Source organism: Neofelis nebulosa, chromosome 3 (genome assembly GCF_028018385.1).
Source record: "Neofelis nebulosa isolate mNeoNeb1 chromosome 3, mNeoNeb1.pri, whole genome shotgun sequence".
NCBI classification, from domain to species: domain Eukaryota; kingdom Metazoa; phylum Chordata; class Mammalia; order Carnivora; family Felidae; genus Neofelis; species Neofelis nebulosa.
In genome coordinates, this window is record NC_080784.1 from 60883966 (window position 1) to 60907963 (window position 23998).

The 23998-nt window shown below is 41.4% G+C and overlaps 1 protein-coding gene across 4 annotated transcripts in view; it reads right to left on the reverse strand.

Annotated features, from left to right (window-relative positions):
* Positions 1 to 23998, reverse strand: part of PALLD (palladin, cytoskeletal associated protein) — a 408233-nt gene that overhangs the window by 25203 nt on the left and 359032 nt on the right. For 3 of the 4 annotated variants that reach the window (XM_058720930.1, XM_058720933.1, XM_058720932.1), the window contains 5 exons: positions 15797 to 16477; positions 5141 to 5276; positions 2437 to 2535; positions 1411 to 1461; positions 39 to 260 (listed from right to left, as the gene is read on the reverse strand). In XM_058720930.1, coding sequence (XP_058576913.1) covers positions 39 to 260; positions 1411 to 1461; positions 2437 to 2535; positions 5141 to 5276; positions 15797 to 16477 — 1189 coding nt within the window. The remainder of the gene's footprint in view (positions 1 to 38; positions 261 to 1410; positions 1462 to 2436; positions 2536 to 5140; positions 5277 to 15796; positions 16478 to 23998) is intronic. The other variant, XM_058720931.1, reaches the window with a different exon arrangement.

Consider the following 23998-nt stretch of genomic DNA (forward strand, 5'->3'; position numbering starts at 1 on the left):
GAAAACAGGACTCTTAAAAAGCCATGTTTTTAGCTTACCTTTGGTTTTGGATTCCCAGTCACTCTGCATGTGAAAGTTACAGGCATTCCCTCAAAGATCTTGTAATGTTTCAGTTTCATCTCAAAGAACGGTGCCACTCCATTTTCCACAGGTGCATCCCCATATTGGACGTCATCACCTGATTCATCCACAGGAGACCTTTCTAGCCTGTACTCGATTTCACTGATGAGTCTCTGTTCACAGCTGGAGACTTTGTATTCCTACATCAGGTAAAAATAAAGGTCATGTTAGCAACCTCAGTTTCTTGTGGTACAATGTGTCTCATGAGTCTTACCCTCCCCTCCAATAAGGCACTCAGAAGACAGTGATATTTTTACCATGGAGCTTAAAAACAAGTCTGAGCCCAGCTCAGTCCCATACAAAACAAAAAAACATCTGGAAGTAAGTATATATGATATTTCAAATTGTCTTCAAGTCTTATCATCCTCCTCCCCCAAAAAACTATGAAGATGAATTTCTTTCTCTGGTCTCTTGGGGGGTATGGGGAAAGAAAGAAAAAGGCAACAGCTTTATATTCTCAAACTGTTCATAAGAATAAAACCTGATGGAACACTGATTTCTTTCTGTAGAGTAAAAGCTGGTGGGGGGGGGGGCGGTGCAGCTCTTCAGAAGGGTAACAGTGCATGTGGCCAGCAGCTGCAATATTACATAGCATTTTATCAAATGAATAATGGGAAAAATGGCATTTCTCTTCACTCATAACAGTCCTCGGCCACAAAGCCTCTGAACTCCTCCTCAGCTGTGCAGCTATTAGGAACTATTCTCCACCAATGTTTCAAAGAAAAATGGGATTGGCAGTCCAGTCAAAACTGTGATTAAAAAGACAAAAACAAAGTACCCATCAACATCCTATGGTGATCAAGGTGGACCCTACAGTTCTCTTGCTTACAAAGCACAGTGAACACAAGGCAGCCCATTAGAAACTACTCTCTATTTAATTATAAATAAAAGATGTTCCAGCTAGGTTTTCCTTAAAGAAGTTATTCAACCTTTAAAAAAAGTTTGTCGTCTTGAGGGAAGAAATACAACAGTATGAATAAAACTGCAAATGAGTTGTTTTAATTACTATCAAATGAATCAGTTTAAGAATGGGCACATTTATCCCTAGAAAGGTACAACAAATGAGAAACAATTCACAGTTCAGAGTGTCCACTAGTGACAGAAGCAAATTCAAGTTCGTAAATGTATGACAAAAATCACACTGCAGTAATTTTGTTCATCTGATCTTAGACACTGGTCATTTACAATTAATATGTGGCAGGAAAGATAGATACACAGGCAAACAACGAACACAAGATAACAGATACAGTGAAAGACCAGAAGGAGAAGAAAGGTGAAAAGCTTATTAACCTTTTGACCATCCAGAGGACTCCCTACAGAAGCATGAGGAGACCCAATTTCCTGTAATGGTAGAAAAAAAGAAGTGAAGACTAGTGACAGAAATAAGAATCTAGCAAGATATCTAGTTTTAAGTGAAATTTTTGCAGTAGCAATATTTAACACAGAAAAATCTTCAGATATTAAAGGCAGATCCATTTTTTAACATCTGTAAGAGTTGACTTGATCATTTAAACAGGTTTTAAAACGCCTTCTTTAATCTTGAGACTACATTTAGAAACTCCAAGCAGAAACAGTGCAGATTATAAAACAGCTTACATCAAATCCATGCAGTGACTTTTTGGGGGGAACAAAAACAGCATTTTGGTTTTCTGCTGATTAGTGACTTACAAATGTATATGTGAAGGAAAATAAAGACATAATTTTTCTATAAATAAATAGTTTACTTTGACTAAATATTCACTGGCTGTTTCAAATAATTTCAGTGAAATATGTTTCTCCACACAAAAGGATTTTGTATGAAAGCACAGGACAGCAAAAACAGAAAGATACTTGAAAGGAGAATAAAGTGATCAACAGGAAGATAAAAAGAACAGTTATCACTGACTGCAGTAACTCTAGCAGTCACTTAACACACTGTTTGGCACATGGTATGTGCTCAATAAATATTAGCTATGACCTTGATTGATGATGTTAATACTGCTTTTCTTTGACTTGCCCTCTACTTCCTACAGAATTGGCCCCAAGAATAGTGGCCATGAAGACTATGGGGAGAGGGAACAGAATAATTATTATTTTTCTAAAAAGTCCAGATGGGGGTGCCTGGGTGGCTCAGTCGGTTAAGCGTCCGACTTCAGCTCAGGTCATGATCTCACGTTTCGTGAGCTCGAGCCCCGCGTCGGGCTCTGTGCTGACAGCTCAGAGCCTGGAGCCTGCTTCGGACTCTGTGTCCCCCTCTTTCTCTGCCCCACCCCTGCTTGTGCTGTCTTTCAAAAATGAATAAACATAAAAAAAAAAAAGTCCAGATGAACACAGTACCTGATTAGCTGTTTCCTCTTCTGGCTCCTGAATATTAAAAACAGTTGCACTGTCAGCACCTAGTAATCGACGAGCCATTCTTTCTTCATATGTTAACCTCTAAACAAAGTAAGTCACAAAAAAGACAAAATTAGAAAAGTCATAATTATATACTGCCTGATGAAAAAGAATTTTATTTATTCATTTTTTTTTAAACTGAATTGAGAGAGACAGAGAGACCGAATCTGAAACAGGCTTCAGGCTCCAGAGCTGTCAGCACTGAGCCCAACGTGGGGCTCAAACTCACGAACCATGAGATTATGACCTGAACCAAGTTGGAGGGCATTTTACAAACAAGTGTTTTATTCAAAAGAGAGAATTAGTAAGACAGAATCTTAAAAGAAAAAATAGACAAGTTATTTCAGTAAGCTTCCAAACTTCTGAACATCGATGCAAATTCTATTGGAAACTCTCTAATCAGGAAAATATGTTGAATAAATTTACAGTTTCCAGTAATTGCTGGTTCTAGTCCCAGCTGAAACCGGGAAGTGAAACAAGTCAGTGCCAAATGACAAATAGTCCCGAAGTTCAAATTATTTCATTTACTGAAGAAGAGGCAGAATACAAGAAGAGGTAGAGGCAGGTGTTTCGTGCATGGGCTGTCTCAGGCCACTATGTTATTATTTAAATTAATTTTCTCACATCACATCTGTTAAAGAATCATTGAATTCAAGTTTTCAAAAGGAGTTTTAAATACCTGCTCTCTTAAATGCCTCTAATGTTTTCATGGAGGGCTGTAGCAATATCAAAGGTAGGAGTGGAATTATTTTCCACTCTGTTTCTTATAAGCAGAAATATCAGCTATTGATACTAACTCCTTTCCCACGATGTACTTGCTACCATTAAAAGCCAGATTTACTTCAGTTTTGTTTCTAAACCACTAGGCTATATGGCTATCCAAGCCCTGTCTACAGAAGACAAAAATAAGTAACAGAATAATATGCAACACTAGGAAAAAGTTGTCCTTTTAAACTCTCAAATGTGGAAATCCATGGAACTTGTGAATATCATTCACTGCTAAACAGATAAATATAAATATATAACATAATATGCACAGTATGATATCACAGCCTATAGAAGTCTTAAGACTCTTTAACCAAGCGAATCTTAGCCCATAAGGAATATTTAAACAAAGGTCCAGAAAAACCCAAAAAACTGGAGAAATGCCTTTACCTGGCTTGAGTAAGTTCCCGTAAGTATTTGCTTTAATCTTTCAAAGGCTTTCATTGACGGAGCAGGGAAAGCTTCCTGCGTATGTGTATTTACACATGCAATTACTTATTTCAGGGAAAAAATATTTCCCCTTTGTGAAAATCTTCTATTCTCAATGAAATGAATGACTAACACAAGATCTCATTAGAATTTTAATCTTCCTGAACTCAGATTAGGATGCCCTAATAATTAAAAGCAGCATTCAGCATCCCTCCTCTATCCTCCACCTTTCTAATCAAACATGGTCTGTTCTCACATTTTTATTTATCAATGTGAGATAATTAAAATTCCTGGAAAACATTTAACATAGAGAGCTTTCTACTCTGAAAAAGGTATCTGAGAGGGAGATTTTATACAAAGAGGCCCTTTTCTTCTACTTAAGAGCCAGGCAAATTTTTCCAGTGGCAATTCCAAAATAAAGCCACAAAAGGCTCCTTTCCTTCACCTGGGAAATCTTATTTGCGAGACTTGTTCTTCCTGTCCCCTTAAAAATAACCTGGATGTGGTAAGAGGAGGGTCAGTAAAAAACAAACAAAAAAAAACAACTGATGAGGAAACATTTAAGTCCAGTGGAGGAATTATCTATCAATCTATCTATCTTTAATTTTTTTAAATGTTTATTCATTTTTGAGAGACAGAGAAAGAGCATGAGTGGGGGTGGGGCAGAGAGAGGAGACACAGAATCCGGAAGTAGGCTCCAGGTTCTGAGCTGTAAGCATAGAGCCTGATGCAGGGCTCGAACTCATGAGCTGTGAGATCATGACCAGAAGTCGAATGCTTAACTGACTGAGCCACCCAGGTGCCCCAAATCTACCATACAGATACTATACTAAACCTGCTCTACAATTCTGCCCCCTTAAAATGTAATTCTTTTTTTTTTTTTTCTTGAGTTTAGTTGTCTGGCTTTGACAAACTAGAACAATATTGTAGAACAAGCATTACTCCTTCATTACTGAATCATTATCTATTTATGGTCTAGTAGGACAGTCCTGGACTTCAGGGGTTGTTTCCTTAGTGAGGATAGTTTTTCTGTAGAAGCAGTACATGTCTTAGAATCCAGATTCTCCTTTTGGTAGATACAAATCATTCCAGAGCATGCCTTCCCCCTCCTACCCAGCCCAGGTCTGTTCCTTTTTCTTTGTAATGTTGCAATTCCTCCTTTGTTTTACTCCCCACCTTAAAATCAGACTTTCCTCTTTATCTCCAACTTGCTATCTTCACTCCCAGAATGTTTTTCATGAATAGGAGGAAACAGTGAAGGCTGAGTAGAGGGAAGCCTTTCTACTTTCCTCCCTTTCCCCCAGATTCAGGCCATAATGCTAAGAAGAACACCGAGGTTTAGGGGTAATGAAATCATTTCATGGACAGATTGCAAGAACCTAAGTCAGGGAAGAGCTCTCTGATGTGGGTAGCTAATATTCCAAGTACAAGCCCCAAATCTGTCTCTCCATACCGGCTGGCCATTGTTCAGGAGGTCCTCCTTGAAGCGAAGTTTTCGTTCCAGGTCTTGAATGACAGCATCCTTTGTGCCTTGAATCTCCTCATCAGAAGCTATTCTAGCGGTTCTATTGACTTTCTTTGGAAATCCCCTGTAGGACAAAAGCACAAGACAGTATGGTCAGTTGTCAGGCATTCAAGTTCAACAAAGAGAGTACAATGTATCAATGTATCCCACTCTTTTCTAATGTTACATCTATTCCAACTAATTATGGAAGGAACCATGAAAGCTGCTTGCAGTGTTCAGGTAACACTAATTGGAAGCAGCTTTCAGAGAAAGTGGAAATGCCTTAGGGAGTGTGTCTCAGGTGGTCAGATACATGCCAAGGATAGGGCAGGCCTGTGCTTCAATCCCAGGGAGGCAGCAGTGTAAAGTGAAAAGACAATGATTTGTAATCACAGGTTTAAAATCTGGCTCTGCCTTGGATTAGGTTTGTGACTTTGGATTAGTTTCTTAACATGTTTTATAAACAAATATAAAATATATGCCATATAGGGCTGTTGAGAAGAGTTCAAAGAGAACATATTTCTTTCATACTTCCAGAAGTTCAGTCCTTCTGATCCTTTGTAATCAACTTATTCAACAAGAGTGTCTAGCTCATTCTAAGCAAATATCATTTGTTACCTTCCCTTCTATCCTGATTTGATTAGAGGAGGCCAATGTTATAAAAGGTCTATTTTATACTAACGGGCCCTGGAAGGTCTGCAGGCTCCGCTCTGCCTGGCACTCCCCAAGCCTCCTAACCCCCCTGGAGAGCCTAGGGCTCTCAGGTGACACCTCAGAATGTTTCTTTCCAAGGGCAGCAACAACGTCGGAACACGTGAGCCAGGGGTCGCTGGGGCTGGATGCTTGATGGGTGTGGTATCGCTTTTGTTGGTGCTGTAAGCAATTTGCTTCCCACTTCTCTTCCTTTGCCCTCACAGGGCTGTGAGTAAAGATGCAAGAGAAAGAGAATACTATACAATAGTGAAAATGAATGACTCATAGCTACCCTATCACCAAAGATGAATCTCAAAAACATAATGCTGAGCTAAAACAAAGCCAAGTTGAAGAATACATAAAATATGCTTCCAATTATAAACATGCAAAAAGCTAAGCAGTCTTCTGCCAAGGTAGGGGTTCTCAAAGGGTGGTCCCTGGCCAGCAGCTTCCGCATCACCTGGGAAACTGGTAGAAATGCAGATTTTTGGACTCACTCCACACCTGCTGAGTCAGAAACCTTGGGGTTAGGGTCCAGCAGTTTGTGTCTTAACAAGCCCTCCAGGTGATTCTGATTCATAAAAAAGTTTGAGATATAAACTTAGGGAAACACACATATATAAACCATTAAGACAAGAGAAGGATTACCTCTGAAATTCAGGGTAGTGTTATCTTCTAGGGATAGTTGTGGATACGACTGGGGAGGGTCATGTGGGGAACCTTCAAAGATACTAGAAACAGGTATGACTTTTATTATTATTCTTTTAGACTATATATATACATTGTATATGCTTCCTCATTTAGGTTATATGTTTTATGATAAGACATTTCTAAGTTAAAAAAAAGGTTTACTGCAAATAATGAGTGAAGGCATCCTGTGCCTGATACCACCTTACTGATATGGTAGAAAGCACTAGTAAGGCTGAGGATGTCATTTAACACTGAAGTTCACCAAACCCTCTGCTTCTCACCATTTCACCCCAAAATGCTGGGAACAGCCAATCACTAAATATGCAAGAGAAAGCATAAGCATCCTGTAACAGCTGTGTACTCGGCCCTCATCAGTAATACTCTGAGCCCTGAGGCCTGGGCTCCTCCGGTCTATTCCCCTTTGTTTCCTTGCAGAGCTTCCCCTGATTTTGCTGGGTGTTCACCCCTCAGTGTGACCACCTCCCCAAGGTGACCACCTCCCCAAACTCAGGGGTGAGTGATCTAAGTTAATTTGAGTGGTCCCCATCTCCTGGACGGTGATTAGTGTAGCCAGAGACCTGTGATGGAGCCCTGGCCAGTGAGATTGGGGAAATGAGGGTGGGAGAGGGGGAGGTGCTCTAGCTGAAAATTTCTCATCTCTAAAAAGAAGCACACAGGAAGAAATACGCCTCTTCTTTCAATGGCTGCCATTATGTCAAAAGGAAATGCACAAAACTGCTGCAGCCATGCTGACCACAAGGGGCTAATGATGACAGTCTGGAAGGACAGAGACCCTGGAGCCCTTAACCCACCGTGGAACTGCCTGACCCATACTAGTTATGTAAATCAATAAACCATGTGCATTTAATCTTGTGATACCTTTAACAGAAACTACCCTGACAGCTTTTCCAGGTCCTTTCTTTCTAGTCACTTGCCCAAAAGTTCAAGTGGGAGGGTGTTAAACATTGGTATTAAAGAAAATACTGTGATATCCTGTGTTTGAATATCAAGAACGAGGTCAAACTTCGCTGTATCTTACTCACTGGGAGTTGATCTTGAATTTTAAGGAGCTGGGCAGTGAAGCTATGACATATTAACAAGAGCCATAGAAATAGTGATTTTTAACCTCAATTTTTAGGACCATATAATCGGTTAACAAAAATGTGCACACATTGCCACCTTCCCTGAGCTGGAGCCTTTCTCCCTTCCTTTTTTTCTCAAGACAGTGTCATCAGCCTTCAGGCTTCAGTTTTTTGTCTCCTTGGAAAGGAGGACCCTGACCCAGTCTACCCATGTTGTATTGTAACATGTTTGTTTTCTTCATAGCACCTATCAAAGTTTATTAATGTACGTTCTTTTTAAATTGTCCCTCTCTCACCATGCCTTTTTTGTTCATGACAATGCCTGCCAAACAGCAGATCCTCAAATAACATTCATGGAATTAGTGAATGGACGCACTATCTTCACTTCTGACCTCTCTCTCCCCTCCTCAGGCAAGAAAAATTATGCCAAAGCCATCCATATGATCAAACCACATGTAAATAAGTTAGGCTCAGAACAAATACAAATTACATAGTTTTGGGGAAAAAAAAGTTCTACACTGCTTTTGACTAAAGCCTTACATCTGAGAACTGGAAGAGGTAGGTTTTGAAGTCACCTGAAAGGCAACATTAAAGCTAGCTCTGTGTTACATCACTTATTATTGGGAACACACAGGTTCCCATTATTTTACACTTGACAACATAAATGAGTTGCACAACTCCGTGATGATGAGCAGCCTCTGATGACAGAAGCTTCACTGTGTTTCTGCAGGCAGAATACACTGAGAGCCATGTTCCTTGCACCAATAAGAAAGAAAGGGGCAAAGGGCGGCTATCAAGGGCAGAACAGATCATCTAAACAATATAAACAGGGAACTGCTTTTGTAAAAGACGGCCCCAAGTCCCCTTGAACAAGTAAACACCTGTCTATTCACAACAGAATAAGTCCTGTTGCTTAAAAAGCAGTTCTCAGTATCTTTGACTCTTTAAGGGACCTGAGAACACCTGCCCTAGGACATTTCATAGAGAAGCCATTCACCTTGGTTTGGATCCCTGCCACCCAGGTATTTTACTGTTTCAAAGAGTACAATTACAATTACTCCTTGACCCAAATACAAACCCTGGCCATTCTATATTTCTCTTAACAAGGTGATTCCCTAAATGTATCAAGATCACAAGCATTAGAAGAGCATTTGCTTCATCTCTATTCCCCACCATTTTAAAGACATTTTCTTTGACTCACAGAATTTAAGGTACACATAATTTCTTGGTTCTGAACAATTAACACTGAAATCAAATCAATCAACTAAAAGATTTTTAAATGTCTAACAGTCACTGACAAATATTACTGAGTATACAGCAAGGCACAATGCTAGGCAAACATCAATATGAGTTCTGTTAAGCCTGAAATTCAACAGTTGGTTTGTAAGACAAGCGATGGTGTCACCTGATGACATCTTGGAATTCTAAGCAGAAGCTCTATACATAAAAACAAAAGCTACATCACTGGTAGTCCCAACACTACTCTATGTGACAAGAAGATAGCCAAATCCTAACAGGTGGCCTTTGATCTCAAGGGGCTGATAAGTTGGAGAATAAATTAAGGAATAAACTATGTCATGGTGATTCTAGGTGCAATAGGAGTAAAAAAAGTAGGAAAGAACGCTGGCTAGACTGAATGCAGAGGCTCTGTGAAAGAGGCAGTATCCAGGATCTTGAACCATCATAAGGATGTAGACAGGTTGGGGGGGGCGGGGAGGGAGAGGAAGGAATCCTGAATCAGCATGACTAAAGGTGTAGAAGGGACAATCTCTTATTTTTTACTCCCTAAAACACTGGGGCTTGGGCTAGTTACTTATGTCTATGTGCCTCAGTTTCATCCTCTGTAAAGTGTAAAATGTGGGTATTAATAGCATGTACCTATAGGGTTATTAGGAAAATGACATGAACTAATACATATTGAGTATTTAGATTGTGCCTGGCATACTAAGAGGGGCTCTGGAGAGGCCAACAGAAACTACCCAGTAGGGAAGTGAATCACAGAGATGAAACTGGCCAAGGAGAACGGAATGAAAGACATAAAGGAGTTTAAAAAGATGCCAAGAACTCTTGACCAATTTCCAAAAAGGTGCAAATAACCTTTACTGATTGGCTTTCCAGTGTTCAGCTGTGTTCTGAGTGCTAGCAATACCATGTTTATTTTCCTGTAAAACGAAGGGACTGAACTCAGAAATATTATATTGTATGGTGGGGATGGCAGAGAGAGAAAGGAAATAGAAGAGTGAAAGGAAGGGCATAGCAGGAGGTGGTAAGTGCCATGAAAGGACGGGAGTGTGAGTGGATGACTGTATTACACAGTGCAGTCAATCACAGGTCGGAGGAGATGACAGAACCATTGAGGCCCAAGTGACAGAGTGAAGACTAGAGGGAGAGCGAGGCAGTGCAAAGGTCTCAGGGCCTGAATGAGCGTGGCAAGGTCAACAGGGCATTGTGAACCCTGAGAAAAGAGGGGTAGGACACAATATTTCTCATCCTTGTTTTAATATGGAACCTTTTTTTTTTCAGAGAGTATCTCATTTGGACTGACATAATTCAGAAAACACTTCAAGCAACTGTGTTAAAAACTGAGCACAGAGTTAAGGGTTCCTATATAATGTTACAGTAGAAAAGAAAAATAGTTGTAAGTTTTTGAGGCAGAGCTTTGGCAACTGAGTTTGTTTTCCTGTAAGACGAATTCTTTGTTGGAGCCTAATGTAAGATGGCTGTGGCTGGTTCTCCCCAGTGGCACCACTTTTGATAAATGAAGAGCAACAACTCATTAGGAAATTTTAACAAGAGAATTTGATGACAAAGAGGTGATCTCCTTTCATGATGGTTTGTACAATTAAAAATGAAATTGCTTAAATGCTTATTCAAAGTAAACTGTTACTAAAACCACAACTCTTCACAAAAACTCATCCTCAGAAGCAAATCTGAACCAGTAAACAATTCATGCAAGCCTCCCACACGAAATATAAATACTTCAGTGTATACACAATTCAGCCGAACTGTGCAAAAAATATTACTGATCTGTTTACTCTAGCTTAAACAGTAAGTCACTTAACATTTTAAAATAATATTCATGTGGTTGGGGGTAAAAACTTCTTAAACACACACACATGCATCTGGAAGGTAAAATCTTCCAGATTCAAACACCACCAAATCCTGGGAGGTTTTCTTTCTTTTTCTTTTCTTCTTGGCTACTGAATAATCTTGAAAGCGTCCTGCCCTTGATACAACTTCTGAAAGTCCTCTTATTCTCCTCTTCTCATATTCAGTGATATCTAATAATAACTAAACTCCACAACATTTCAGAGGAAGCAAAATCATTAACATGTTGGCATTTAGGTATCCCTCATATCCACGAATGTAATATGTGAATTAATATATGAAAGAGCCCAAGATACCCAAACTGAATTTTTGTATATCAATTCTATTTTCTTACTAAATTCTATGACAAAGCCCAAGCTGTTAGAGTACAAATGGATAAATTGAGCTCTTAAAGGAAAATAGGTGACTTTATAAAAATATTAAGTTCTCTTCACGTTACCTTTTGGGTTCTTTAAAGGATATACTGACACATGTCTGTTCACTATACCTACTTGGTACAGAGCCATCTGAGATGAGCAGGTCTGATTCTGACCTGTTCCTGGGGCAGACATTTCAGCAGATCATCATCAGTCACAGCAGACCCCGAAAACTTGCCTACTCATTTGTTAGGAAATACTTGCTCAGAATTGGATGCAACTTTCTGTGCAATCCTCTAGGATACTAGACATTAATGAACCCAATAATGAGACCCTGGGAAGGTCCTCAACCCCTTTGGGCCTCTGCCTCTGATGGGGAGCGACAAGGCCCCCACCTACCCCCACCTACCTGTTTCCTGCAAGGGGGGAGAAAGACAAGAATGAGATAATGTCTGCAGAGTCCAATGCAGCTTTTGTCTTTTCTGTTAGTTACTATCTAACCACTATCTTGACTTCAAAACTGCCTAAAACACAAATAAATCTTTACAAACTGTTTCTTAAGACTTAGGGGATTTTGTTTTGTTGGTCTGCAGCCGTTTTCTTTAATCAAGAAATAGCAGACATCAGACTTAACTGAGATCAACCTGGGCAATACAGCCAAGGTTAAGTCACTCCCTCTTTGCTTAGGCTTATTCCAGAACCCTGGGGAATCGCTTCACCTCTTGGTGCCCTCACCTTGCATGTAGAGTGATGATAGTGTCCCCACCTACCTGTTTCTTATAAATCAGGGTGAAAGAGAAGGACAATGAGATAATGTCTGTGAAGAGCTGGGCGCCTACAGAATAAAAGCTCTCATTAATACATGTATATAAAAGCTCTTATTGACACACGATTTAACTTTGGACAAACATGGGGTATCACTTCAAACCAAAGGCCTCCTTATACAAAGGAAGCAATTAAGAGTAGGAAACATTGTAGCACTGTGGCTATATGGCACTCCCTTATGAGAACACATTGTAGGAATGTGAAGATGGGCAAAAAATGCAGTGCCAACAAGCGCCAATCTCGTTCTCGGGGACAGTTCTGACCTGCTTCACCACGAGACTTGGTACGGCCACTCAGAGACCAGCAGAGACAGACCTGCTGCACTATTCCTAGGTGGCGTTCCTGAATCCTCTGGATTGCCACTATTTTGCAGGGCTGATTTGCAGGAACAGGCTTACAGCAGTGGAAGCTGTAAAACCAACTATCAGCGACTGAGAGGGGAATAGAACACACTAATTTTTATCAAAGTGCAAACAGGCTTCTTTCTAAGGCATCTTTTCTCCTCATGGCCTCCATCTGAAAGATTTAGTCAACTTAACATTTGTGTCTGTCAACAGCTTTGAGAAGCTGCTGGTGACCCCAGTAACCCTCGGGAAGAATGAAGCTGTTTGAAGAAAGGAAGGCACCAGGGGAACTGGATGTGCAGAAGTTCCCAAACCACAATCAGCCAACAACCAAATACTGTTGTTGCGAGTCTGACCGCAGCCCACTGTCACCGGCCTTCTTGACCTTGTGGTCTATCACTGGCATCCAAGGCCTTTGTTTCCTGACTTGACCTCTGCTACCCAGACATGTGAGAAACAGAACCTTATCTCCACAGACTATTTAAAAACTTAGTGCGTGACCTTTCACGAATTAAAACAAAGACACTGCTAAACAAACAGAATAAAACAACTAGTATGCAACTGATGATTAAGAAAACTAAGATAAGTGACATTTATATGTAAGATTTTGGTAAAACAAGGAGGGCAAAGAAAAAATACCGTATTTCTGCTTACTGAATCATGTATAATCAATCTACTTACCGGCGCTTGAGAAATATGGCAAAACCATTCAACTTGAGAAACCATACATATAAGCAAAACTGAATTTGCTATCATAATCACAAATTCCCAGTGAAGTATAAGTGAAAGTAATTTAAAAGATTCATTTGACAACAGTTGGCCAGTTCTTACAAGTTCAAAGAGGTCAGAAATTCGGTCTTGGGCAAATCATTTGGATTATTGTGAAGGATAAAAGCTAACTTTTCATTTTAAAAACAAAATTTTTAAATTTTTATTTATTTTTGAGAGGGAGAGAGAGAGACAGAGCGTGAGCAGGGGAGAGGCAGACAGAGAGAGGGAGACACAGAATCCAAAGCAGGCTCCAGGCTCTGAGCTGTCAGCACAGAGCCCGATGAGGGGCTCGAACTCACGAAGCGTGAGATCATGACCTGAGCTGAAGTTGGATGCTTAACCGATCGGGCCACCCAGATGCCCCAACTACATTTTCATTTTTAATTCAGAATACAAACGAGGGATCCCACAAAATACTAGAGGAAAAAATATGTTCCAAAAGTCACATATATCGAATCAGAAGGGTGAATTCTTCAGATATGTATGATTTATTAGCAAAAGGAAAAATTCCTTGAAGACGAAAGGGTAACTGTATAATAAGGGCTTACTGGACCAGCACAGAGCTAAAAATCTGTAGCCTGCTACTGCCACTTATCTTTGGTGTCACAGTGTCTATCTTTGGGTACAGTTTTCCATAGGAGCCACAAAATTAGCATGGCTTCTCCATTAATTTTTAAGGAATGGCAGGAGCTGCTAGAATTTTTAGTGATAACAATTACACAGTATTTTACTCCATAAAATTAATAACTGTGATACATGTTGATAAACAAATGCTTCTATTACTTGAGGTACGCTCTTGAAGTTGCATACCTTCTTAAGAGAATTTCAAAGATCAGAATAAACTATTATTTCTACTTAAGAGGATAAAAGACTATCTACGATGATAAAAGGCATGACCACCCAACACCACTGAGGAGAAATATTACACAGATGAGTACTTATCTTCCTGGGAAGCAAGGTTTGGTACCATTTCCTAGTAAGAGGGACAAAACAGTGTCCTGCAACAAATTAGCACTTTTTGAATCTAACAGTGAGCTTCTTTGTGGCAAGATAATACTTCATTTCCTAGCAGCCAAATAAAACAAGAAAGTAGGAGAGAAAAAGCAAGTTTTCTCAGGCAAGTTGACTCACTCAACTTTCAGTAGAAGCCCATTATCACATTACTATACAAACTCTCCTCCTTTATTCTATTTACATATTCGACTGAGGTTTTTCCAATACGGATTTGAGAAGCCAGATTTCAAATATAGAATTCATATAATCGACATTTAGAAAGTGCTTATCAAAACATGATATTGCTACCTGAAGCTCCTTCATACACCTTGTCAAAGTCAAACATAGCAATGCTCATCTCTAAGGTGGTGTTAGTACATCCGAGAATGGAAAACTTTTTCATATCAATGAAAATAACCTGAATTAAGGTCTTCTCATTCTTTTTTTTTCTTTTTTCTTTTTTTGAGAGACTGGGTGCAAGCATGAAGGGAGGAAGGGCAGAGTGAGAGGGAGGGAGAGAATCTTAAGCAGGCTCCACACCCAGTGTGGAGCCCAACGCAGGGCTCGATCTCATGGCGGTGAGATCATGACCTGAACGGAAATCAAGAGTCGAACACTTAACCGACTGAGCCACCCAAGGGATGCCCCTCATTTTGTTCTTCAGTAGGGTTTCCTTCTCTCTCTGGACAATATTGGGATTCTGGGAGACTCTGAAGTAGGATCTGAGTTTATTTCAGAGATGTGGGAAATGTCTTGACCTTTGCTGACGTGTACTTGTGTTGAACTCTTCAGTGAAACGAGCATGTGCTAGCTTTTAGTCATCGACAGTATGTGCTAAACACCTACGTTATATATTTCTTTTGAGGGCTTTAATGTACTCTTGTAGATGTTATCTTATTTATCCTTATGGATTTCCTACTTAAAGATTTCAGATGGCTGCCACATCACTGTGACATAAGGGAAGACAGGTATTTAGATAATCTGCAAATAGAAAGACTGAGTTGGAGGTTCCATGTAGTTTACATAGAGATCACTGTCAGGGACAGAACCAGCACGGTCACTTCTTCACTACATTGCACACGTCCTCACTCACGTGCATCAATCACACAAAGATACGTACACGTTTTCCTCTCTTCCGCTCAATCACTACGTCTACGTAAAGGCTGGCTTTTTAATTCTGTTAATTTAGATAATTCAAACACATGAAACGTACACTTAATAACCCACCCCCTCCACGGCTATTTTAATACTGATCTCAAATATCTGGATAGTTTGTTGGTTAGTGCATGGATCTGAGGTCAGACAGACAGGAACTCAAATCTCAGTTCGGGGGCTAATGTGCCCCTGAGCAAATTCTTTAATTACTGGAATCCTCAGCCCTAAGTGGGGCAAGGACACCTCTCAGGAGTGTATCAAATGAGGTAACATCCGTGAATTGCTTAGCACGACGTCCTATATAGTAGCCAACGCCACTACCGTCAAAATCATAGGCGCACCGCATAGACTGGGTAGTTTCTGAGCAGAATCTTGTATTGCTTAGTGCAGAATAGAAAGTACTGACTTGGCAACGGTAAGGTAGCTGAACAAGAAGAGTCTGGGAAAGCTGCTGTGGTAAGAAGCTAAACACCAGCTGGATGGAAATTCGTAAAAAAGGCCCAGGGCTACCCCTGGGTTGCGGATCAGGGGGCACTGCCCCGCGAGCTCAGGGGGCGGGGCAAGCGGGGGCGTGGGGCTGTCACTCACGCGGGGGTGACGCCCTTGGGCAGGCCCAAGGCGTTGACGGCCACCGGGGGAGGCTGCGAGGGCAGCAGGGCGCTGAGGAAGGCCGCGGGCGTCTGGCTGTGGCCGAAGCGGGCTGCGGGCGAGGCGCACATGGACGCCGGGCCCGGGCTGGGAAGCGGCGGCGGAGGCGGCGGCAGCGGGAACACGTCGGGCACCGGGAAGGCCGTCGTCGGGCTGAAGACGGGGGGCGGCGGCGGCGGGGGCGACGGCGAGGACGGGCACCACGGAGCCTCGGCCTCGGCGCCACCGAAGGGCTGTGCGAAGGGCGGCGCGGGCGCGCGGCCGAACTGCTTCAAGGTCGGGGACATGGGCGACGGGAGGCTGGAGGAGCTGGGGCTGGAGGCCGGCGTGCCGTGGCCCGACGCGGGGCCGAGGTTCTGCGCCGCGATGAACTGCTTGGGGCGCGCGTAGTTGAAGGAGCCGGAGGACTGCATGGCGGGCGCGGAGCGGGAGGCGAGCGTGCTCATGGGCTCCGGGGAGGCGGGCGACGCGCAGGCCGCGAGCTCGGGGAAGGCGGGCGGCGGCGGGAAGGGCGGCGAGGGCGGCGCGCTGCGCGGGGCGCCGGCAGGCGGGGGATGCCGCGCGCTGGCCTCCTGCTCCAGCCGGACCTGGTTCTGCAGCTGCTGGATTTTCAGAGGGTCCCTGAGGGGAGAGAAAAGCGACACCTTCAGAGAGGGAACTAGGGGAACGTTCGTGCGAGGCAGTGAGGATCACTTGTGGACGTAACCCCCCACGAATGGCAGCTCCAGGCCACACCCGGTCGGAGTTAGGCACCGGTTAGTAGCCTCACGTGTGCTGCCCGTTATGGATTGTGGACAAAGCGCTAGGTTAACTAAGCGTAACCGGTTATCTCAATGTCTAACTGAAGTTTTACCCAACATGATCCAAATCAGTTTACAAATAAATCTCAGTGATGGAAATTTTACGTCTGACTCCCAGGGGCCGTATTTCATTTGAATAGAACCAGAAATATGAAGAGAAAAATTTCCGACAGGAGTTCTCGGTCCTCTCGTTTGCTCAATTTTTTGGAAGAAAATTCTATCATAATGAGAAAGTTAAAAGAAACATTTAAGTTGTTTTTGGAAGATCTAGCTTCATCCAGTTTGCCTATTTTAGTGCTATCAACTGCATTTTTTTTTAATTTTTTTTTTAACGTTTATTTATTTTTGAGACAGAGAGAGACAGAGCATGAACAGGGGAGGGCCAGAGAGAGGGAGACACAGAATCTGAAACAGGCTCCAGGCTCTGAGCTGTCAGCACAGAGCCCGACGCGGGGCTTGACCTCACGGACCACGAGATCATGACCTGAGTCAAAATCAGATGCTTAACTGACTGAGCCACCCAGGCGCCCCTCAACTCTGCATTTAATAAATACCACATGGTGATTTCCACCTTAATTCCTGCATTTGTTACCTACAAAGACATATGCAAAATTTACTATCACCAGAATTTTAGACTCTGAACTGCCAATTATTTATACAAACCTTAATACACACCGATATTTTGTGCCATGTCTAAAATACACAAATGACACCTATCTTTAATATGCAAGTGTTCAATAAGGAATAAATTACAATAATTATTAATAATAATAAATAATGCAGTTTTAATTCCCCAAGTACTTTCCATCGAGAAGAGATAGTCTGAATTTTAGATTTTACAAAAGAAGTTAGTAAGCAGCTAACAATTAGCTAAAATCTAACTCTCTTTTACTCAAGCTTTCCTAGTTAGCTGAATTTTACATCCAAGACATTTTTAATTCAGTGCACCAATGGCTGTCAAAAGAAACTTCAACAGAAGGTGGCCAGATAAAGCAATCATGAATAGGTAAAGCTAACTTTGCTCTTAACTTTAAACCTTTTGAAACTAAAACACAAAACCCCCAATTTGTTTAATTTAATAAAATTTAATGTTATTAAATAATGAAATTATTGAATTAATTTAATTATTAATTATTTAATTTTCAAAATCAAGCTTTTAGAGATTCAGAGCAATAAAAGGAATTGAAGTTGCTGACAGTAAAAAAAAAAAAAAAAAAAAAAACCCAAAAGGATTTTAGCTCTGTTAACAAGTATCATTAGATGTAGGAACATCCTTCCCTTGTCTTCCATTCCCTTCTATAATTATCCAGTAAACTGATTACACTTAAATCCACAAAGAGAGCAAGAAATACTTTCCTGGGAACTGAAAAGTATATATTAGGTGGTTCTAGTGTGTATATGAAGTATAAGGATGATTCTATATGTTTAATCTGTGCAGAGTATCAAAGATTTCAACACCAAAGAACTTTGTGGGGTCAGTCCTGTGGAACTTAACTGGAGCGTTTTAAAAGGATTTTTAACTGGAGCGTTTTTAAAGCTGGAGCATTTTTAACTGGAGCGTTTTTAAAGCCATGACACTGCTAGGATTCACCAGATTTCCAGATGTCAGTGTGGTTTGGGTCCACTGTCCAGCACATGTGTTCCTGCATTCACGTATTTAGAACTGGCCCAGGAATAGAAGGCATAAAAAACCACCCAACAGCTCTAAACCCCATCATCTAGTGCTCATCTTGAATCCCCAAATCTCCTTTCTGATCTCCCTGCCTGTTCTATCACCTTCTTATTTCCTGCTTATGCATCCTAGTCCTCGAATGTTCATCTTCAACGTTTGGCTGAGTGCACCTGAACTGGGAGTCATCCGCATGGCCCTCCTCAGAGGCACTGCTTCCCTACTCTGGCCAGCTGGGCTCACCACAGCCAGAGCCTCCGATGTGTTTTAAGGTATTTTAAGCTCGGCCTGGCATCAGCAAATAACTGCGTGTGGTGACTCCAGCAGGGTTGCTACAGACAACATATCGTTCCCTATATCTAGTGTGAGGACTCCTCTGCCCCAAGATTAGGGAGTGGCTCTGGGAAGCCAGTCTTCAAAGAAGCCAGGGCAGGAAAGCCCAGACCACCACTGTATTCTAACTCTCCTGGGGTCAAGCCTACTCATTCGGCCATTAAAACAACCACCAAGTTTGTTAACCCATGTGGGCTTAAAGCTGCTGACATGCTTTTAGACAGTTCAGTTCAAGAAAGTATTAATACAGCATTTCACAAGAAATGAACAGGCATTACAGTGATTTGGCTACCGACAGATGCTGCATCAAAGAACTCTGCTAGGGTTTCTACTCCCCATTTTGCACTGGAAGAAGAATAAAATATGCAGGGAACTGGAGAGGTGGGAAGGGAAGTAAAATAGTTATTCTGAATCAGTAAGTGTCTGACTTGATTTCTGGCAGATCATCATATTTTAAAGAATACTGGAGTTAAATGGATCTAAAACCTGGACTCTGAGGTGATGAAATGCACAGTTCTAAGTCATTTTCTTCGTCCTCATTAAGTTACAAAGGGAATGAGAGGTTCCAGAAAAGCCTTTGGAAGTTACTTTAAAAGATATACTATAAAAAGTCATCACTTTTCTGGTTTCCCCATTTTTTTTCTGCTTTTTTCTGAAAATGAAACTTAACTTCTTGGAAATACTGGGTAAAGGTTGAACTGTTAGGCTTAAAGAGTTCTGGGAAGCCCTACTTGCCAGGACAGCACTTTGAGCATCATATTAAAGTGTTTGGCTTTGCACAACTACTCCATCAACCAACACCTCCCCCGCCTCCAGCCTTTTTCCCCTTCCTGTACCACAACCCTCATTCAAAAAATCTAAGAAATTCTCTACTCTTACCCCTCTTGCAATTCTAAAGGCGTCAATAGTTGAGGAAATGAGAGGGCTGGGCTTTTTGTCATGCACTTGTCACACTCCATTTACAAATGAGGACACTTCAGGTAACCTGCTCAAGGTCACAGAGCAAGTAACCTGTAGAGCCAGGTTAGATCTGTGTCTGTGTCTGGCTTCTTTAACTGCACCAGGCATGTCAACATGGAAGAACCCCGACTTCCAATGTGATTTAAAAAAAACTAAAACATTCTGTGGTCATCGTTCCCTTCTAAGAACTTTCTCTCCTCATGCTTCTATGTCACCACAGCATGAGGGCCTTAAAGATCTGAATCATCAAAGTTTTAAGTTTTACATATTCAAGAATATATTTAAGAATATTTGACCTCAAACTTGATTCTCTTTAGGGTGAAATGGTGCAAAGATGAGAAGATCTGGGCAGCTCAGAAAGGGAATATGTAAATACTAACTCAGTGGATTCTCCTCCTGCATTATAGAAAATCAAGAGCCTCCTTCCCCCAATCCTAATGGTTTAGACACAGATTTAAAATTTTTTTTATATTTATTTATTTCCGAGAGAGAGAGACAGAGTGCGAGTGGTGCAGGGGCAAAGAGAGAGGGTGACACGGAATCTGAAGCAGTCTCCAGGTTCCGAGCTTGGCCAGCATAGAGCCCGACACGGGGCTCGAACTCAAGAACGGCGAGATCATGACCTGAGCCGAAGTCAGCCGTTCAACCAGCTGAGCCACCCAGGCACCCCTGGACACAGATTTTAACTAGAACAGTTGTACAGACAATTAGATGGGGCCAAGATTTAGATCTGACAGGGATAAAGGGAGAGAGATGTGGAACACAGTTTACTTTCCAATTCAGTTATCTGTCTTGCCACCAGACTAAAGCAGCCTTGGAAAACGTAACCAGCCAAGCGGCAGTGTGGTACAGGAGAAAGAAGCTAGACTCGAGCTGGACGGTACTGGCTTGAAAGCCAACTCCACCCGCTACTAACTGCGGGGTCATTGCGAGGATAAAATGAGCACAGTGCCTGGTTCACAGTGTGAACTCAAGAAACGTTCCACAACAGGAGAGAGCCACCGCATGAGTTCTGGTTACTGTACAAAATGGACCTTTAAAAAAATGGAGACAATGTTCGCCTTACTGCAAGGGGATTTTCCTGTTTATCTCTTCCCACCGCAAGTAGTGGCTTTCTCGTACTCAGAAAGCCATAGTAGGGGTGGGAGAGGAGAGACAGCACCAATCATGTACCTGGCATTTTCATCCCCCTTTCACAAATTCCCCATAGGTCAGCGAGGTCAAATAATTTGTCTAAGGGCAGAACCTGGATGTGAAGGGTTGGTTGGTGCGAAAGCCTCGTGCTACACCATTCTCTCTAAAGTGCTCGATAAACAAACAAAAAAGGTTTATTAAAAATGTTAGTTTATTATTACTACATATCACTTTTTCTCTGGGGAACTGCAGCCCAAGTTTAAAGTAAATGATGTGAAAGCAAACTTCTGGAGAACAACTTTTATGTAAATTGGGAATCCCCAGTATCTCTCTCCGGAGCAATGTCTGGATCGCAAGAAGTAATTTATCCCTTGCTCATGTTAATAAAGATGGAGTATTTATAATTGTCTGGAGGAACTCTTGGGATCGCGAAGCTGGAAAACATTTGTGCTTTCAGAATAAATATGCTGTTGGCTTATGTATTTTCTTTCATTTTTTATTGTGTGATACAGAAGCCATTGTATGACAAAGCGGGGCCGTAGCTGCACCCTCTGAACGGAGAGCTGTGCTGGTCCTGCTATTTATATGCACTTTGACAGCCAGGGCTGTGACTTCCAGCATCCTCCCAACACCCAGCCGAACACCCGCATAGGGCAGACACATCACTGTCAATGACAACAACCGTTGTTAATTTCCGGTTGCAATTTCGATACCATGCTGGGTTTATCAGGTATGTTCGGTATATTCAGTCCTACAACAGGAGGGCCCCATACTGGACTGGGGAATTTTAAGAATTCTCAAATGAAAGTAGGTAAGTGAATTAGGGAATAAACTGGGTGTTCCCACAACATTCCTCCCCAGCTGGGATTAGCTCAGTATCAGATCTATGAGAGAACTCAATATATTAATTCTGGGAACTTATAAAACAGAATATAAAACTCCTACAAGGGCTTCAGTTCAGAGAGTACTGATTAAGTTCCATCTACTTTATTATATTAGTACTTCAACTGTCTTGCTCTTGCTTCTATTATTCATACTTTATGTCTTCGTATCCTATAAAAAAAGGTCCACTTGGTGAGCGTTAGTATCTGACAACTTGCTTTGGTTAGGACTAATTTACTATTGCCCTTTGGTAAAAGGTACATAAATCACAGTCTTGAGAACAATCATTTACATAATAAAAACGAGTGAATATAAGCCAAGTGAGAATGTACTACATTAGGTTTTGGGGAGGTTGTTAAGTGCAAAAATAACTATGAGTTTAAACACATCCCCCCTAAGGTTGGGGGAGAGGGCAGGGATAAAAGATTTGGATTTTCTACAAAGTACCATAAACAAGAGAATGTTAAAATCAAATTAAAACTGACCACTTCTCAGGAATGTGTGTCTAACATTTATTGCAAAATGACACAGGTTTCTTTACAAAAGCCCTGCTCTTTGATCTTTAATTTATTCTGAGCCTTTTGTAAATCATCCTGACTCTCTAGATAGAGCCAGGACTCAGCACAATTAATTACATAGGAGGGTTCAGGGAAGAAGTGACCTGAGTGAAATCAGCACATGACTTCAGTCTCTTTTAGAAAGACTCGTCCTTTCCACTTAGAATAAGAACTGCATTTGGCTCTGCTACAGAAAAACAGTAGCTCTTTATGTCTTCGTATATAAAGCTGATGTCTATTTGAAGTCATTCCATGTACCATGAGAAACGGAGCAAGTGCGGACCAATCCATAATCCTCCTGGGAACGTCTCTGGAGTATCAAAGCACGGCCGTGTCCCTCATGTAGCTCAGGGAATAAGGACTAACAGGTAGGGGTGGTGTTCCTAACAGGGGCGGACACTGACCTGAGCTGTTCCTCAGAACGTGAATCCTGCAGCTGGCTTCCCAGATGCACAGGAGTCTCCTTCAGGAGGTCTGTGGAGATGCAACTCTCTATGGGGCACATAAGTAGCAGTTTGGCTTTGCGAAGGCTAAGGGATTTAGTCCAAAGCATTTACAGTCTTACCCAAAAAAAAAAAACAAAACAAAACCCGGATTGTATCCTGACTAAATTATATACGATAAGGGACACACTCGGATGGTGTTGGCAAGTCCTAATGAATAAGCCTGATGAATCTATGGGGTGGAATGCTGGTGTCTCAGCCTTAGCCTTTTTTTTTTTTTTTTACAGGAGGAATGTGAGGTCAGGATCTAAAAAGCATCAATTCCACATCACAGTTAAATGCCTTAAATAATTTTCATTTCTGTTGCTGCATAGGCCAGTGAAAATAGCCAAAAGATAATAGCCGCTGATTCTTATAAAAATTGCTAATATAGTGGACATAACAGAAATTAACATGGACTGTTGACAACTGAAAATGTTTGGTATTCTTTTTTTTTTTTAAGTTTATTTATTTTGAGAGAGAGAGAGAGAGCACGTGCGTGCACAAGAGAGAGAGGAACAGAGAGAGAGGGAGAGAGACAGAATTCTGAGCAGGCTCCACACTGTCCGCACAGAGCCCTGCGTGGGGCTTGAACTCATGAATGGTGAAATCATGACCTGATCTAAAATCAAGAGGCGGATGCTTAACTGACTGAGCCACCCAGGTGCCCCAGTATTAATTCTTAACATAGGCAAAGTGTACTTTTGAAGAGAAATCTGATTTCCAACCTTTTCTGTCAATACCTGGGGCAGAGTTAGTGATCTCATTTCTAAAGGAAACACCATAAAACAAACAAACAAACAAACAAACAAACAAACAAACAAACAACCCATTCCCTGTGAGGCGGATGTTGAGGAACTATTCAGCTCTTGAGCATTACATTTCTCTGAGCTTTAAAATAATTGGGGGGAAAATGATGGACAGATACCTAGCTTTCGGTCTTATAATGAGATGAAGAATTCATATCATATTTTAAGGTTTTGTATGGTAAATATGGATATTTACTCAAATTTCCACTTTGTCATTGAGAGCCCACTGTGTCATCCATTTTAGGTTATGTTTGCTGAATTGAATATATCTAAAACAGTGGTGTGCATTCTGTACTGGTAAGACTGCATTATTACTAAGGGCAAAGTGTCATATCTCTCAAAAGAAATAACCATTATCTACTCACCAAATGGCTTTAATCCACTCAGAGAACAAAAGAACAATTCTCTCACTTGTCTGCCCCTTCCAAACATTTTATCTTCAACATCTCACTGTGCTCACATGTAAGATCAATAAATATTGGCAGAATTTAACTAGAATCCTCAGATTTTGCTAAT